This window comes from Podarcis pityusensis (assembly GCF_964106645.2).
Source record: "Podarcis pityusensis genome assembly, chromosome: 7".
NCBI classification, from domain to species: domain Eukaryota; kingdom Metazoa; phylum Chordata; class Lepidosauria; order Squamata; family Lacertidae; genus Podarcis; species Podarcis pityusensis.
The window spans coordinates 62,272,124-62,289,614 of NC_138031.1; the positions used below are offsets into that span (position 1 = coordinate 62,272,124).

The 17,491-nt window shown below is 47.7% G+C and overlaps 2 protein-coding genes across 10 annotated transcripts in view; one reads left to right on the forward strand and one right to left on the reverse strand.

Annotated features, from left to right (window-relative positions):
* The window catches only part of LOC308482027 (TBC1 domain family member 7-like), a 47,043-nt gene extending 35,283 nt beyond the window's left edge, over positions 1–11,760 (forward strand). The window contains exon 10 of the transcript XR_013988925.1: positions 10,813–11,760. The gene's annotated coding sequence lies outside the window, so the exon portion shown is untranslated. The remainder of the gene's footprint in view (positions 1–10,812) is intronic.
* PHACTR1 (phosphatase and actin regulator 1) overlaps positions 1–17,491 on the reverse strand; it is a 258,294-nt gene that overhangs the window by 17,611 nt on the left and 223,192 nt on the right. For all 9 annotated transcript variants that reach the window (XM_081014820.1, XM_081014824.1, XM_081014821.1 and 6 more), the window contains 3 exons: positions 14,166–14,374; positions 13,372–13,528; positions 677–732 (listed from right to left, as the gene is read on the reverse strand). In XM_081014820.1, coding sequence (XP_080870946.1) covers positions 677–732; positions 13,372–13,528; positions 14,166–14,374 — 422 coding nt within the window. The remainder of the gene's footprint in view (positions 1–676; positions 733–13,371; positions 13,529–14,165; positions 14,375–17,491) is intronic.

A 17,491-nucleotide genomic window follows, 5' to 3' on the forward strand; every position in this document is an offset into this window, starting at 1 on the left:
TCCCCAAAAAAGAAAAACTTGAACAATTGCTTTGGGGAGGCTTTGTAATTGCCAAAAGGGAGAGCCAATTAACACTGTGCACATCCTTAATATGCAAAATGGAAGAGTGGATTTTTCCCTAAGTGCAATCCTTAAATGTACTTGTTTATCTGACCTAAAGGAGGTGAGTGCAGAGCATAGTAAGGAGGCCACTCAAATCACGTGTATCTTGAAAAATCCTTAGTTTCCAAAAGCACAATCTACTCATTATAACCCAGTTGCTAACTACATCAAGCTTAGACATACAGGGTGGTATCCAATACACTGTAGGGATGCAACCCTATGCACATTTACCTGGAATAAATCCTGCTTAAATCAGTGGAACTTACTTCTGAGTAAACATGCACAGGAGTGTATTGCAAAAGAACAAGAGCATAACCTGGACTTCCTTGGCTGACTACTTGTGACTCAAATATGTCCTCCCCTAAGTACCAAATTGAAAATGCTGATAGCTGTTCGAGACAAATGTTGTGAATATAGCTTCACAGGAAACCTGCTTTGAAGGAGGACAGTAATAAAAGGGCAACGAAAACCTGCTTGTCTCTAGCAGAGAGAGGGGTGGAGCTGAAGGGGCCCTTTGCCCAGAGACCCAAGTACGCCATCTCCCCACACCCCTCACTAGCTTGCAGTTACTCACGTTTGAGAATGTTCCTCTGCTCCAATTCTTCAGCAGTTGGCCTCTGGCTCAGTCGTCTGTGGAAAAAGCTCAGGATCAGTTTCTGGACCATATCATGCCCTCAGACATTCAGTGTGGTCCCGAGTTACTCTTTGCCCCCTAATGCAGAAACTGGGAAGACGACTTTGCCCTGGCATGATGTGCCCTGGTAGTTTCCTTCCTGCTGCTGACCAAGGTGAAACCAAACCTGCCGTGTCATATCAGGAATGCCTCTACCATCTCCACCTCAGGCTAACTGGCTGAGAGAGAAGATGCAGGTGTATCAACTTGTCATCTTCTTCCCTCCCTGCTCTTGCAAGCATGACAGGCTCCGCTCCGTGCTCTTCCTTCCCTACGCTTATGTGAGCCTCCAAACTGTGGCCTGCTTGTCCAAAGAGGCAGTGAAACAAAGGCGGCTAACAGCCCAGAAACGATGTCGAAGCATGGTTAGAACAATAATGGCTCTTCTTTGCCTCCTCAGTCCTCACTTTCCCTCTGAAAACCTTTATGCAATTTCTTAATGACGAATTAACAGTGGTCAAACACACTTTCTCCTGCCAGCGTATATTTTGCCTACAACAAACACAAGCATTTGGTGTAAAGGGTAGTTGCAAAGCAAGCGTATTCTAGGATGTAAGAGCAGCCGAGGAGCTGGGGGGAAAAGTGATGTAAGAAAAACATAGATGGCTGCGAACAATGTTGTTCCCAACTCGCTGCGACATTCAATAGCAGTTTTGTCTCTGGCTTCAAGTAACTCATTTTCCCTAAGGCCACAGATGGCTATTAGTGCTGTGCTGAAAGCTGTCCTCTACGTTTTCAAATGCTTTCTTCCCCCGAGAAAGAGGCTTCCATTTTTCTGCCTCATTCTCACCTGTTGCGAGGTGGTCAAGGGTGATGTGTGTGTGTTTCTTTCCAGTAAACATTGCTCTAGCACTCTGCAGCCTCCCCAGCTGCCCTCGCTTCCCGATTTTAAAAATCCCTGTTATGTACTGAGTTGAATAGGATCCAAACTGTAGCAGTCTGATTGGTCCTAGAACAATAGGATCCAAAAGGCAGCAGTCTGATTGGTCCTAGAACAATAGGATTCAGAATGCAGCAGTCTGATTGGTCCTAGAACAATGCAGCAGTATGATTGGTTGGCAGGAACCACCCAATCCTGCTCCAGATAGAAGTGAATCCACAACCTGATTGGCTTACAGTAGAATTCCAGAATTAGCCAATCATGTGCAGCCCATTGTGTAAATAATGTATATAAAGCAGATACTGTGAGGGGACATTTATTCATTCCTCCTCACCACTATGAGCTGAATAAAGAGCATGAAATCACTTTGCGACTCTGAGTATATTTCACTGGCGACGAAGGTGGGATCCCGCTGAGCTGACTGCCACACACAGCACCGCAGCACCGCCAACTGCCGCACCGCTGCCTCGCACCGTGTATCCAGGCTTCAGCTCCGGGGCACAAGGAACTCAGAATGGCAGCCAACAGCAGCTTCTCGCCATTCAACCCAGCATCTGGAGACTGGGAAGCGTACGCCTCCCGTTTCACCTTCCTCCTAGAAGCCAAAGGGGTCACCGACGAAGAAGACGCCAAGAAGAGGGCGATATTCTTCAGCGTCTGCGGAGAGGAGACGTTTGAAATCGCCTGGGCTCTCCTTGCGCCTGAAGACGTCGCTACTGTTCCATACAAAACAATAATGGAACAGCTGAAGGGGCACTTTTCGCCGCAGCCCTCAGTGGTGGCTCGTCGAAATGCCTTCTACGCAAAGCGGCAAGCCCCTGGGGAAACCATAACTGGGTTTGTGACCTCTCTCCGCCAAGCCGCCCGGTTCTGCAACTTCTCAGAGCTGGAGAACATGCTTCGTGACCGCCTCGTCGGTGGCCTGAAGGATGAGAAGCTGCAACGACGCCTCTACGCTAAGAAGGACCTAACGTTCCAGGTCGCTCTGGAGGAGGCCCTGGCAACAGAAGCTGCCGAGAGGTCGACCCAAGAGGCACGGCCGAGCCTGCCATCCCAACCGAGGGTCCACCATGAAGACCTCACCGACGACTCAGGATCCGACAGGGAGGAGGTGCACCGAGTACAGCAGCGCACTCAAGCAGCGCACAGACCACAGCTGCCTCGACGAGAAGGAGGGAACTGCGCTAGCTGCGGGGAGAGTCACGAGAGGAGGACCTGCCGTTTCCGCAACGCAGAGTGCAGGCAGTGCAGAAAATCGGGACACATCGCCCGGGTGTGTCGGGCTCGGCCCACCCGACACCAGGCATCAGATGACCAATCCAAGAGCCCCAGGTCCCGGGGCCCAACGCACCAAGGCAACTCGACGGAGCTCACGGACTTCCAGGTATACCAGTTGCCCCACCCCAACGTAGAGAAAATTTATGTAGAGGTACAGATAGAGGGGGCCCCATGCCGCATGGAGCTTGACACGGGTTCAACTCTATCCATAATCTCGGCAAGGACCTTAAGGAAACTGTGTCCCACTGGGGGTCCCAAACTCAGGCCGGCCCCATTCACCCTCCGGGACTTCCAGAAACGTAAGGTCCCCACAATGGGGGTGGGGACCTTCAGGGTGCAATACCGAGGGCGGACGCGGCAACTGGACTTGCTTGTGGTCAAGGGCCCCTACATTAGCTTACTGGGATTGGCATGGTTTGGACCACTGGGGCTAGCTGTCACCGGGGTGAACCACACTAGCTTACAAGTGGACGTGGACGCCATATGCAAGGAATTTCCAGGGGTTTTCGATGGGAAATTGGGACAGTATACGGGCCCCCCCATTGCGCTACAGCTTGACCCCGCAGTACGACCGGTCAGGCTCAAGGCCCGCCGGGTCCCGTCGCCTTGAAACCCCGTATAGACGAGGAATTGGACCGACTCGTAGAGCAAGGAGTGCTGGAGCCGGTGCCTAATGCTCCCTGGGAAACCCCAATCGTCACACCCGTCAAGCCTAATGGTTCGGTCCGCATCTGCGCAGACTACAAATGTACCATAAACAAGGCCCTCACGGCCCACGCATACCCAGTGCCAGTGGTCAGCCATGTCCTTGCCACCCTGGCTGGGTCGAAAATTTTTGGCAAGCTGGACTTGGCCCAAGCATATCAACAGCTGCCAGTAGATGAGGCCACAGCAGAGGCACAGACGATTGTGACGCACAGAGGAGCGTTCAGGGTAAAGCGGCTGCAATTCGGTGTCAGCGTGGCACCAGGCATATTCCAGAATATAATGGACTCTCTCCTTAAAGGGATTCCTGGCGTCACCCCCTTCTTCGATGATGTGTTGATTGCCGGCCCCACACCAGAGGAGTTTGAGGACCGCCTCCGCACCGTTCTGCACCGTTTCCAGACGGCGGGTCTCAAGGTGAAGCGGGAAAAATGTCTACTAGGAGTGCCTCAGGTGGACTTTCTGGGATTTATGGTGGACGCAGAAGGGGTCCACCCGACTGGGGACAAGGTACGGGCCATTTGTGATGCCCCAGCGCCCAAGAGCAAGACTGAACTTCAGGCCTTCTTGGGACTATTGAACTTTTACCATTCCTTCCTTCCCCACAAGGCGGCGGTAGCGGAGCCCCTACACAGACTCCTGGACAAGCGGGCCCCTTGGGTGTGGGGCCAGCGCCAGGAGGCCGCATTCCAGGCAGTCAAGGACTTGCTTGTCTCAAACTCGGTCTTGGCACACTTCGACGAGAGGCTGCCGGTGGTGCTAGCATGCGACGCCTCACCCTATGGCATTGGAGCTGTCCTGGGGCACCAACTCCCGGATGGAAGAGAGGTACCGGTGGCGTACTTTTCCCAGACACTCAACACAACCGAGCGGAACTACTCGCAAATCGACAAGGAGGGTCTGGCAATCGTAAAGGGAGTAAAAAAATTCCATGATTTCTTGTACGGGCGGCCCTTCACCGTGGTGACTGACCACAAGCCGTTGCTTGGCTTGTTTGCCCCCGAAAAGCAGACCCCCCAAGTGCTGTCTCCTCGCGTCCTCAGGTGGTCAATTTTCCTTGCCAGCTACCAGTATGCACTGATTCACCGACCTGGGAAGGCGATGGGCCATGCGGACGCCCTCAGCAGGCTACCACTACCGGAAACAGGCCCTGACCCAGCACCTGCACAAGAGGTTATGAGCCTGGAGCTGCTTCCCGACCGCCCCATTCAGGCACAAGAAGTTGCACACCATTCCAAGAAAGATAGGGTCATCTCCCGGGTCCTGGACTGGGTGTGGAGGGGATGGCCCAGCAGCAGCCCCGGGCCAGAATTCGCCGGCTACACAACCCGCAAACATGAACTGTCGGCCCACAAGGGGTGCCTGTTATGGGGAAGCAGAGTCGTTGTTCCCCAGCCCCTCTGCAAAAGGGTCCTCACAGCCCTACACGAGACACATCCAGGGGTAGTAAGAATGAAGGCCCTTGCCAGGAGTTATGTGTGGTGGCCGGGGATCGATGGAGAGATAGAGGCCTGGGTCAAACACTGCCAGGCCTGCCAAGAATCCCGCCCAGACCCCCCAAGGGCCCCAGTCCAGTCCTGGGAGTCCGCCCGAGCACCATGGTCACGCCTGCATGTGGATTTCGCTGGCCCCTTTCAGGGGAAAACATTCTTCATAGTGGTGGACTCCTACACCAAATGGCTGGAAGTCGCACTGGTACCGTCCACTTCCACGTCCGCAGCCATCCGGGTACTACGCAGGCTGTTTGCAACCCACGGGCTCCCTGACACTCTCGTCTCAGACAACGGGACTGCATTTACGTCAGGAGAATTCCAAACCTTCACAGCGCAGAACGCCATCCGCCACATCCGTTCGGCGCCGTTCCACCCTGCCACCAATGGCCAAGCAGAACGCATGGTGCGGACCACCAAGGACACCCTTCGCCGCATGACGCAAGGGGACTGGGAGTACCGCCTTGCCACATTCCTTCTAGCACAGCACAGCACCCCCAGCTCAACGACTGGCCGGAGCCCCGCTGAACTACTAATGGGTCGGCGCCTTGCAATCAGATTGGACCGCCTTCACCCCGATAGAGCTCAGGATGAGGTAGTGGTGGGGGAAGGCAGGAACCCCCGGACCTTCGAGGCCCAGGACCCAGTGTACGCAAAGAATTTGGGGGCAGGCCCAGCATGGGTACCCGCCACAATCACCAGGGTCACTGGCCCCGTGTCGTACGAGGTGCTAACGGATGGGGGGCAATGCTGGCGCCGCCACTGCGACCAGATACGGCGACGATTCCCGGGAGAAAACCAGGAGGAGGACAGGTCAGAGGAGTCCCAAGGGAACAGCGGGGCAGTGAGGCCCATAGAGCAGGAGGGGCCAGCAGGAGAGGCAGAATCAGTAAATACAGAGAGGACCCGTGAGGCCGAAAGGACACCGGAACCAGAACCACGACTGAGCGAGCCGGTTGCACCAGACCAAACAGCCGCATCACAGCCAGCATCCTTGGAACACGAGCCAGAACCCGGAGCCCGGACCAGGGAACACCCCAGGCCACAACGCACACGTAGGCCGCCGGCATACCTTGAGGACTATGAATGCGACCCCCCGGGCAGGACTGGAACTTAGAGGGGAGGGGTGTTATGTACTGAGTTGAATAGGATCCAAACTGTAGCAGTCTGATTGGTCCTAGAACAATAGGATCCAAAAGGCAGCAGTCTGATTGGTCCTAGAACAATAGGATTCAGAATGCAGCAGTCTGATTGGTCCTAGAACAATGCAGCAGTATGATTGGTTGGCAGGAACCACCCAATCCTGCTCCAGATAGAAGTGAATCCACAACCTGATTGGCTTACAGTAGAATTCCAGAATTAGCCAATCATGTGCAGCCCATTGTGTAAATAATGTATATAAAGCAGATACTGTGAGGGGACATTTATTCATTCCTCCTCACCACTATGAGCTGAATAAAGAGCATGAAATCACTTTGCGACTCTGAGTATATTTCAATCCCCTTCGGAGAAGTTACCCCCTGGGCTTCAATTGGAGAGATGGCACCAGGGAAGGCTACAGAGTGCAGACCACCGGTGAGTAATTCATAGAATGGAAAAGGGATACTTAACAAGCAGCCCTTGCCACCTTAAAAGTGAAGTAAGCATGATGAAAATCTTCCACCCTACCCATGAGAACTTCACAGAAATCTTATCTTCCCTTTGATAATTTTCAATTATCTTTTCTCGCTAACTGATGGAATATACTTAGGGAGGTGGGAAACACAGGAGAATTTTTTGGTAATGATTACTCAAATATAATTTATCTGTAGTTTATCTATATAACTTATCTGCAAAGCTTGATCTCCAAGGGTACAAACCTGCAGGAAGTTCTCCTGTGCTAAGTCCAAACCATATGAATGGAACTACCTGCTCTGCTCCCATTCATCTCAATGGGGCATGTGCAAGAGAACGTCCCAGCAGATTGTTCCTAGTGGATTAATTTGGCCATATTGCCTTTGCATTTGCTGGCTCCATAGCCTCTTTTTTTTTTTTTTTTTTGTATTTTAAAGGCTGAAGAGAGACATACAGTGAGGGGAAAAAGTATATGATCCTTCGGGGTTTCTGGGGGTTTTCCTGTTGTTATTCTGTCTCTCACAGCTACAATAAACCTACCATTAAAATTATGGACTGGTCATTTCTTCGTCAGAGGGCAAACGGGCAAATTTAGCAAATACTTCCCCCTCTCACTGTATAAGGGAAACAGCAGTTCCAGTGGGACCCTCACCTGTAGTTCAAACTAGGGGATGCCTCAAGCATTTGATCAAGAGTGCTCACAAATGCTGATCAAAAGCCTCTGGTCAGATTACTTGAGAGCAGGATTGAGATGAACACAGACTTGTGTGCAGGGCTGCCTTCTGCCCAGTCCTATAAGGTGCCACCTGCACCTTCCACAGCCTGAAGGTGAAGAAACTTACCTTCAGGCTGGCAGAAGGAAAGGCATCCTACCAACACCCCTGATAGGAGAGATGCTGCGTGGTCCAGTTGCATTTCCCCCACTGGGGACACTGGGGACTGTTGCATCCCCAGTGGGAAAGTGGTACCACGCACATCAACCCCAGCAAAGGAGAAGGCCCTTAGGGGGCCTGGTCATTTGATGGGAGTGGCATGCCCCATATCACTATCCGACTGGAGATGTTAGTCACCTGATCGGCAGTTGCAGTGACCTCCTCTGAACTTTGACAGGCATCAATCACCTGACACAATTATGAGACTGAGTGACTGACAGGCGACCATAAAAGTTGGCTTGTGGGGTGAGTAATTAAGGATCTGGCTCACGGGCCTGATCCAGCTCTGACTTAAGAAGTCTCAGTTGCATCCCCAGTGGGGAAGACACTCTTCCAGGTCTCAGAGCCTCTGCAACTGTGGTGGGCACTGCTGTCTTCTGCAAGTAGATTTTTCATCAGGGTGATGGCATGAGAGAAAGGGCTACATCCACCACAACCCTATCTTCTTAAATGATCCCCTCATGGCTGTTACTAAGTACAAATAAATCTGCTACATAGCTCAGGCCCAATGTAAGAGAAGATGTGAGTTATACTTCATATAATTTTGGAACCAATGAAAATACAAGAAACTGGCAAAGTGTTTTAAAAAAAGGTCAAGATCATGCCATGTGTGTTCAGAATGAACTTATATTCAAGGGCACACTTTAAAAGGGGACAGCTCTGTTTAAGTACCGCTAATCACGATTATTATCCTTACAGTGCACAGCCAGTGTTACAAAGAGGATGTTTGAGAGAGTTCACCTTAGGACTGTAAAGCAATTAGACGTGTGGCTTTATCTAGCTGGGCCTGGGAATAAAAATATAAAGCTGCACAGTTCAGCATTGCAATGGGTAGCTTTGTTGTGCTCGTTGCAACACGTAGCAAGGGTGTTATGTAATGGCTTTTCAGAAGCCTCATTAGAACAGCTTGTTAAAAGGAGGAACACAGGCTATGGAAACAAGCATTTTCACGGAAATGTTATAGGGGCTTTGAACCTCGCAGAAAAGGAAAGTAGGTAAAAGCTGCCAACCGTCAACTGCAAAAGTATGTTAACACTGTCCGTTTCCAATTGTCCTCAACCCTTTAGCTTTTAGCATAGCAGAAGCAAAAAACACAGCATTTCAGAGTATCCGCCCCGCCAAATAACTACAACAAAGATGCCAATCTTACTCTTGGTGAACCTTCTGCAGCCATCCTAACTCTATGTCAAGCTGCTTATAAAGGGATACCTGATCTGTATTCAACCATCTTGAAGCTACATGACTCTTGACTTTATTCACTCACTAAAGCAGTGTGGTGTAGTGGTTAGTGTGTTGGACTAAGACCTGGGAGACCAGGGTTCAAATCCCCACTCAGCCATGTAGCTCACTGGGTGACCCTGGGCCAGGCACTGCCTCTCAGCCTAACCTCCCTCTCAGGGTGGTTGTTGGGATTAAATGAGGAGAGGGAGAACCACGTATGCTCCTTGGGGAAACAGGTGGGATATTAATGCAATGAAGAAATAATAGAAAAGTAAGATTTTTGCCCAGGATAAACAAGGCTCCATTGGGAGGGGGTTGGGGAGACGTTAACTAAAAGCATGCCCTGTGCGATGTCAAGAAATTTGAAAAGAACATCTATAAAATTTGAATCTAGTCCTGAACACTCAGTGAACTGACAGTTTTATAACTCTAGCAAGTTTATGACTGTCAGAGCACAATGATTTCAGACTTCTCAGTGCACTGCAAAGAGATAAAGAATAAAGTCATCACTCTCCTTAAAGAAAAAAAGGGGGAGAGAGAAGAATTCCAGAGCAACAATAACCCAAGCAATCAGTCAGTATTTTATGGGAGAATTGCTGCTCAGAGTTTCCAAAACCTCTTTCATATCGTTACTGCCACACACTCTCAATATCATTGTGCTGTTCTCTTTCATCTGCCAAAAGCAACAAGAAAAGCTTCTTCCCTCTTTTATTTCTGTCGGTAGGGATCAGCTTTCAAGCTTCTTTTCCCCCACTGCCAACCTTTTTGTGTCCCAATCATCGGCGGGGGTTAGGGATGGCTGTCCTATAAACTGCTGTGCTCAGGACTGTTTTGAATTGGTTCTGAGATCTGGCCAAGGGCTGGGCAAGCAGCAGCCATCTACACAGCTGTGTGTGTGTATATGTCTCTGTGTTTATATACACACTATTTTTTTTTAAGAAAAAAGTGCCGGTACTCATCAGCAAGCAGGGGGAGGAGCCAGCATGTGGGAAGGGGTGTGGCCTGATGCCAAGGCTGGGCAGTGAGGGCAGGTTACCCTCACCCACCCACCTACTGGTTACCCTCACCCACCCACCTACTGGGGCGCCCTACCTGAAGATGCTGGGAATGGGACCATCTCCTTGCAAGGCAGATGTCCTACCTAACTCTCCCCATTTTGGCTATACATACATACACATATATTCAAAAGGTATCTGCGCGAATAGAAAGGGATTTCACCAGGTGGAATTGTGCTTGAGGCTTCTATTATTTTCAGCATCTTTTACAGAGCTGCTTTCGAAGGCAGGATTTGGATGCGAGATTCCATAAAAGAAAGCAGAAGAGATGGGGCACTTTCTACAGTAGGACCTAGACCATCCCCTAGAGAGAGCGACCAGGCACATCTATATTATTTTGTTTTCGCCCCGTCTTTCCATATTTTGCGCTCAATAAGAGGCAGCTCCACAGCCCACACCCTGGACCCCAGAGGAGTCCCAGATGCTCTCCTGAACTCTCTTCTTCTCAAAATCAGTTACCTGTCAGGAATAGCCAACCAAAGTACTTCATACTGATTTTTTAAAGCCCTGAGAGAACATTCTGGGCTGAAAAAGTGAGGTATAACTACGTGTAGCAAACCAACAAAAAACCCCAGAAAGCTCCCTGTTAAGCAGAGGTTGGATGGCCATCTTGTCATGGATGCTTTAAGCTGAGATTCCTGCATTGCAGGGGGGTGGACTGGATGACCCTTGGGGTCCCTTCTAACTCGACAATTCTATGGACAACAGAGGTCACTCTTGCAGTAGTTCTCAGTGCACACATGGAGTAGTACTCTCAACGTTCATTCAAGAAAATCAATTTCCTCCAATGCCGCAGACCTCATTGCTGCAAACTTTTAGTAAACATAACTGTTCTCATTTGGCTGTTTATGTTTCCCTCCAGGGCAATTTGAAGAACCTTTTGTGTAATGAAGAACGCTGAGTAATTCACAGCACAGTTGGGGAAGGCGCAGGAGCACAGCGAGGCTGCAGTGACTGCAGTGATGACGATGAGTCAGAGCGGCAATGACCAACTTCTCCATGTGGCAACAGGAACCTTTAGAGTTCCACTGCAAAGTCTGGAGGATGCGGGGGTGGGGGGGGAGAGGTCCAACTAGGCCTGACATTAAATGCATCCTTGCATTTAAAGTGAAGCTGTTGTTGCTGTTGTTATTGTTGTTGTTGTTTAATTCAAATCACATCAGCTAGAGGGGCCTGGTAATATTCAGGATCACAGCAGGTATAGAGGAGGAATGCAACCCTTTCCTCCCCTGCTTTAGAAAAATCCTTCCTCTAAAGCTAGTATTTTTCACATTAGAAGGAAATCCCATCAGTGCCAATAAGGGATTTCTCTGCCCACCAAATGCCAGCTCCAGAGAAGGGATTTTCCTCTTGGGACAGGACACCCAAGAAAGCAGAAGGAAGTTCAAGAAAGGGTGGGGGGAATGGGTGTGAAGAAGCAGAGTGAAGGCTGACTCAAAATATCTCACCACGTTATTTGACTGCCTGGCTCTTACAAAGTTGTATTCAAATTCTGCCTTGATCCAGACATTACAAAACGGATGTGAAAGAGCAACAGGTTTGGTATGAGGGCTGGCACACCCATTGAATAATTTTCCAAGGATGCTGACCAAGAAGCCAACACACGAGACAGTATGATTCCAGACCCCCCTCTCTCTCTCCTAGAGACACACACCAGGGCAGGTTGACAATGTCTCTCTCCCTGCCCACCTTTTGCTGCCACAAATCCCCCCTTTCCTATCTCTTGTGCTCACTTTCCTCCCAGCGCCATTATCAGTAGGGTTGTTTTCCAAAATATAATAAATAAATAAAACAAAATAAAACAAAACAAGTAATTTCCTCCTAGTATTGTTTCAGATTCATGTTTCAGTCATTTTAATAATTATGGCCTTGCAATGTAGCAGAGAGAGTAATTCCAATGTATCCTCCATTGAGCGTATATTTAAATGTGGGGAATATTGTGTTTTCCTGATTATAATGCTAGTGCTTCTGTTCTCTCTCTCTCTCTCTCTCTTAATATATGTTCTTTTTACACTGCAGTACCTGTTGTGTTATGGAACAGCTGTGGCTTTTTGACTGATATACTGGCATGTCATACAGGCAAGGCGGCAACCAATTTGCGCAGGGATTCTGTTCCTGGGCCCCACACACATCGATGGAGCATGCCCTGCTCTGTTATGTCCCACCTGCCCCGGTTCTGCCTTCTTCCGGGTCAAAAAGGACTCATGTGTCAGTGATTGTGCCTCCTTTGGACACACCTAAAATGGCCGCCACCTGTACTAAATTCCATTCACACCAGTGGGCGTGGTGTGGTACAACAATGAGCATAATTGAACAATGTCCCTATTCCCCCAGCCCTTTCCACACATGCGTGCTTCTGTTCCCTCATGATTCCTTCATGAAAACAACAGGGAAGAGCTGCACCCCAAATATTATCACTTATTCCTGAGATTTTCTGGGTTTAGTGGATCGTGAATGGATTCTTAATGGAATCGAATAACAAGGAAATGAGCACCAGATGGGCACTATATTTCATTAGCTTTCCAGAAACTGCTTTTACATCATGTGAAAAGTCAAATATAATGCCGAAATTAAAAGTTAGGGAAGCATTGTGAAAATGGAGTAAGCTGCCACGCGAATGCAGCCTGAGCTTATTTTTTGTTATGGCAATTTCTCTGTCTTCATGGAGCTCACCTCTGTTCTGTCAAAAGCCTCTACTAATGCTTACTCCTGAGTTGAAACAGCCGAAAGAATTTGTATAAGACATTTTAATCAGCTTTCTTGTGAGGATGGAGAAATCTAGTTCAGTCTCAGCAGTGATAATTATTTCCTAATGAGTCTGGTACTAAAAATGTGTGGAGTTTTTCTTCTTCTATGTTTTATGTTCTTTCTGCAAATAATGTAGGTAATTTAATCAGCTGGCTGTACCAAGACTCTGGGGGCTTCCTTTAGAATGGTAAAAGTCTGTTAGAAAAGTTGTTAAAATTGTCAGCTGGAATCGTACTTTGCATCTCAACTTTTCCCAAAGGACCAGAAGGGTTTTACTCACTTAATTTAACTTGAGATCTATGTCATTATGTGCCAATTCCTTAGTGATCAGGAAAGAATGATGAAGTTTTGGAAATATTATTATAGTATAAAGAAATTGACCAAGTGTTCTAACTGTTGATACTGGAAACTGGCTGGGCCAGAAAATTAAGAAAATTCTGAAGTGCGATATTTGGCTGTGTGGGTTCCACACACATCTCCTTGAGCTCCTCAGAGGAAATGTGGGGAACAAGTGCCCCAAAAGCTCTTTTACTGAAAGCTCTAGGATTGAAAGTGCTTATCTTTGGCTGGACGCTGCGCTGCCCTCTTGTTAGTTCAAGAATAAAACCTGGATAGCTCAAGCCGCCTTATGCATTTGGTGCGGGTCAAAGGGAGGAAATTGCATGGTTCTTACCTTGTCAGCTTTGTCCCGATTTGCTGCCTCAGCTCAAGCCTCTCCTCGTCGGTCTGCATGGGTAGGATGTTCTTTTCCTCCAGTTCTCGTTTGGATGGCCTGTTGCTAAGTTTGATGGCTAAAGAGTCCTTCCTGCAGACTTTCATGGCGAGGGAACCTTGGGCAGAAAGAAGCAGCTTTTGAGAATGGATCTTTAGTCTGTGCTGTTTGAGAAGCAGCTTTTGAGAATGGAACTTTAGACTCTTCATCTATAGCACTAGGATCACAGCAACACAGACTTTGTTTTTTAAAAACCTTTCCTACATAGGAAGATGGATGCTATTCTGATCTTCAAACTAGAAACCTCTTTTAAAAGCCTTTCCGCTGGTTCAGTGTGCTACTTACTAAGGAAATGCAAATTATTATTTTGTGCATCAGCTCTAGACAGGCAGCGCGGATGCAGAAGTGGCTCTGGCCTTAGCCCAGAAAACAGTGTCTCTTTTTCACCCAAGACCTATTGCTGCCATCATCGTGATACAAGAGGGCAGCAAGCCCCTGACCAGCTCTCCATTGCATCAAAGAAACAGCGGTTTAGATGAAGGTCTGTGGGGCGAGGAAACAAGCCTTGCACTCATCTTCCTGCTCCACAGTCCTTAACACAATGCACACCACCCTGCGGATGGGAATGATATGTGCCCTTGAACCTAAGGACTTTAAGAAGGGAGTCACCTTGCTGTCCTTGAGCTTCTCCGTGCCTATTCCCAAGGCTATCAAATCCATCTACAACACTGTGTTGTTATCAGAGCAGCTCTTACTTGTAAATATTGAGCTGTCCTCATCTTCCTCTTCGTCGTCATCCTCCTCTTCTCTTGCATAGAGGCATGAAGAATCTTCATAGTCAGATTCATGAGGCACATTTTCTTTATTGTCATCGCATTCGATCACAACCGTTGGCACTTGTCTCATGTCTGAAAGGCCTCCTGGTCCACATTTGGTGACACTGTCTCCCCCATGCAGACCAGAGCTTGGGGAAATCAGGGGGAGGGAGAGAGAGAAGGACATTGGAATGACTTGCTTCCCAAGCATCAAAAGGTTATGCTAGCACCTTTCGATGAAACCTTTTTTTTTTTTTTTTTACATCAAGGAGACAGGTTTGGAAGTGCAATCACTGGATGCAGAACGTTTTCATGTCCTGGGATGAGCCCTGGCAATCCAGATCCACAAGTTTGCAACGTGATTCAGTTCATGCTGGGTAAAAGGTGAAGAGTGCCAGTTGGATAATGCCCACTGTGATAGTGCTTTAAATACTGTGCGCATACTTGTCCTCATAATGCACAAATATAAAAACGTTTCTCCCTCTCCTATTCTCCACAGAACTCATGGTATAGTTTCTATGCATCAAAAAATCCAACTGAACAGGCAGTAAAAAATACACAGCCTAGCACTAAGTACACACCAGTTAAACAAAAAAGGGCAGAAAAGAAAGTGACCATTAGCAAATGTAAAAAATAAAATAATAAACCAGAAGTACTAAAAACATATGACACTGTAAACTCCCTAAAACAAAGCATTTCTTTCTAACAGAGTTCTGGGCCAATTTGCGCAAATAATTCCAAAGTGTGAGAGCTACCACCAAGGAGGCTCTGTTATGCTCTCCACAAGTATTACCTCTGTAATGGAAGAAACCCTAAGCTGGGCCTGGTCTGCAGATCTCAAGAGATAAGTGGACCTATAAATGCTTGCAAGTGGAAAGAGGCATTCACCAAAATTCACAACTCATGGGGGATTTCCACATAAAGCTCTTTTCATTCCACAAGGAGTTCCCTACCGTAAAGGGTGCCATGGCCAATGAATAGCAGTCCTCTAGTTTATCATAACACGCCCCAATTTAAGCAACTTTGTACTGGCTGGCAGTTCAAAAATTTTATGGGAACTAGTAGAAAAAAGCCATTGTGGGCTGGCAACCCATTCAGAACAGCAACCTGCACTTGCAGGGGGAGGCAAATACAGTTGTTGTGAGGGATGGGTGGGCCAAAATCAGAACGCAAGTGCATAATGTAATTCAACAAGTATCAACGAGTAGGTCTAACACTAACCAAGTGTGTCAGTTAGCAGTGAAAGATATATGAAGATGCTGAACTTGCACTGCCCCTATTAAATTGCTACAGGGAAGTTTGCCTGTGGATTGTGCCTTTGGGGAATAAAGCACTCTCTCCATTCACTGTATTGTTATACTGGTTATATTACACTTCAAAGAGATAATTTTGTTAATTTTTACAGGCGTAACGTAATGGCAATAATGAGATATTTATCGTTGCTGGGCAAACTGAAGAGAAGGAATGGGTGCCTAGAGATATTCAAATTTTGCGCTATGAAGAATAAAAAAACACTGGTGATGAATTGGGATGGGAACATCGGTATTTGATTTTAATTACATTTATACGTTGAACGTGTTATCCAAAAAAAAAAAGCGAATGTCAGCCCAAATCCTCCTAATGATATAGAAATGTGTAACATCCCCTTAAAACTTTCAATTAACTTTTCATTTATGGATATGCTTCAATAATTTAAATTCAATTAGCCATATATATATATATATATGTGTATATATATATATATATATATATATATACACACACACACACACACACACACACACACACACACACTAACTCGACCTTCCTGCAAATCTGCAATTCTTCAGTGATTAACTTGGAAAATCCAATATAATATCCTTGAAATATAAAAGCATGGAACAATTCATTATATTAAAGGAAACTCTCAGTGAATGCCATATAGATTAAGTTCTGAAAGCTGTATATGGATGGACTAGATCAGTGGTAGGTAGGAAACTTGTGGTTCTCCAAATATTGCTAGACTCACAAGTCTCATCAGCCCAACCCAGCGTTGCCAACGATCAGGGATGATGAGAGTTACAGACCAACAATATCTGGAGTTGCCCACCTCAGACTAGATTAATGCTAAGTCAATCCTTCTCTGAAATCAGCATGGGTGATGGACACCCAAGATAACACACTACATACTCACACAACACAAACACCTTGCATTCTGTAAGCATACCCTTATGGGCTACCACTAGAAATCTGACCTGCATCTAAGCAGAAGCTATTTCAAGCATGAGGAGGTGGAACCCGTGCCCCTTCCATTATGTCACCTCTCTGGACATAATTCCACTTGGTTGGCTGTTATTTATGAGATCGTGTCCCGAATTGCAAATGAGAATCATACAGCGAGAGGAAATGTTCCATGTTCAGTCTACAGAGTATTTGTGACTACAGGTCAACGTTCTAGCTAGCATTAACAGTTCCAATACTTCAGGGACGAGATTGTACTCCCTGCTAGCGGCAGAGCAATCCGATTGGGTGTCCGGGGTGGCATGGGGGCGGGGCCAGCGGTGCGGGGGGGGAGGCAGCCGCCTGCGGGGCTCCGAGGAGTCTGCCTGCCTCCTCTCCCTCAGCTGCCCTACAGCTTGGGGGGGGGGGGAGGCAGCAGGTGGACTTTTTGAGCCGTGGAGCCTGTGCGCACCCAAGCCACTGCATCTCTCGAGAAGTGTGGCTCAGGCGTGCTGCAGGCCCCATGGTGAGTGCCACCCGGGATTTGTCACCCTTTCAGTGGTAGCACCCAGTGCGGCCCGCCCCTATCGCACCCCCGTCACTCCGCCCCTGATCCTTGCCTGGCTGTCACAATAAATACTCCTTTTTTCCAATCCAAAGCTGGTTCAATTGTGTAAATGAGAAATTCTCACACCCCTCTACTCCATTGCATGTGTAGTTTGCTTTGCTTTTTCTGATGAGTGCTGGCTGCTATTGGGAGGTACATTTCATATCTCTAGCTTCAAGTGAGAGACATAAAAATATATCGTTTGCAGACTGGCAATCAGGTGGTTTTGCGCCACATGTCTGCCAATTTCAGCCTTCTGTCTCCTGTGCTCAGTTTCTGTCTGTTAGCTTGATATCTGAAGGAGCAGGTTAGAGCCTCTGAAAGTTTATAGTCAATTAATATAATTTAGTTTTAAAGATGCTACTGGACTCAAGCCTTTTCAGTCCCTGTTCATTTTGAGGCCTAAACATCTTTGCAATCAGAGATATCTGTGCGACACAATATATCTATGCATGTTTAC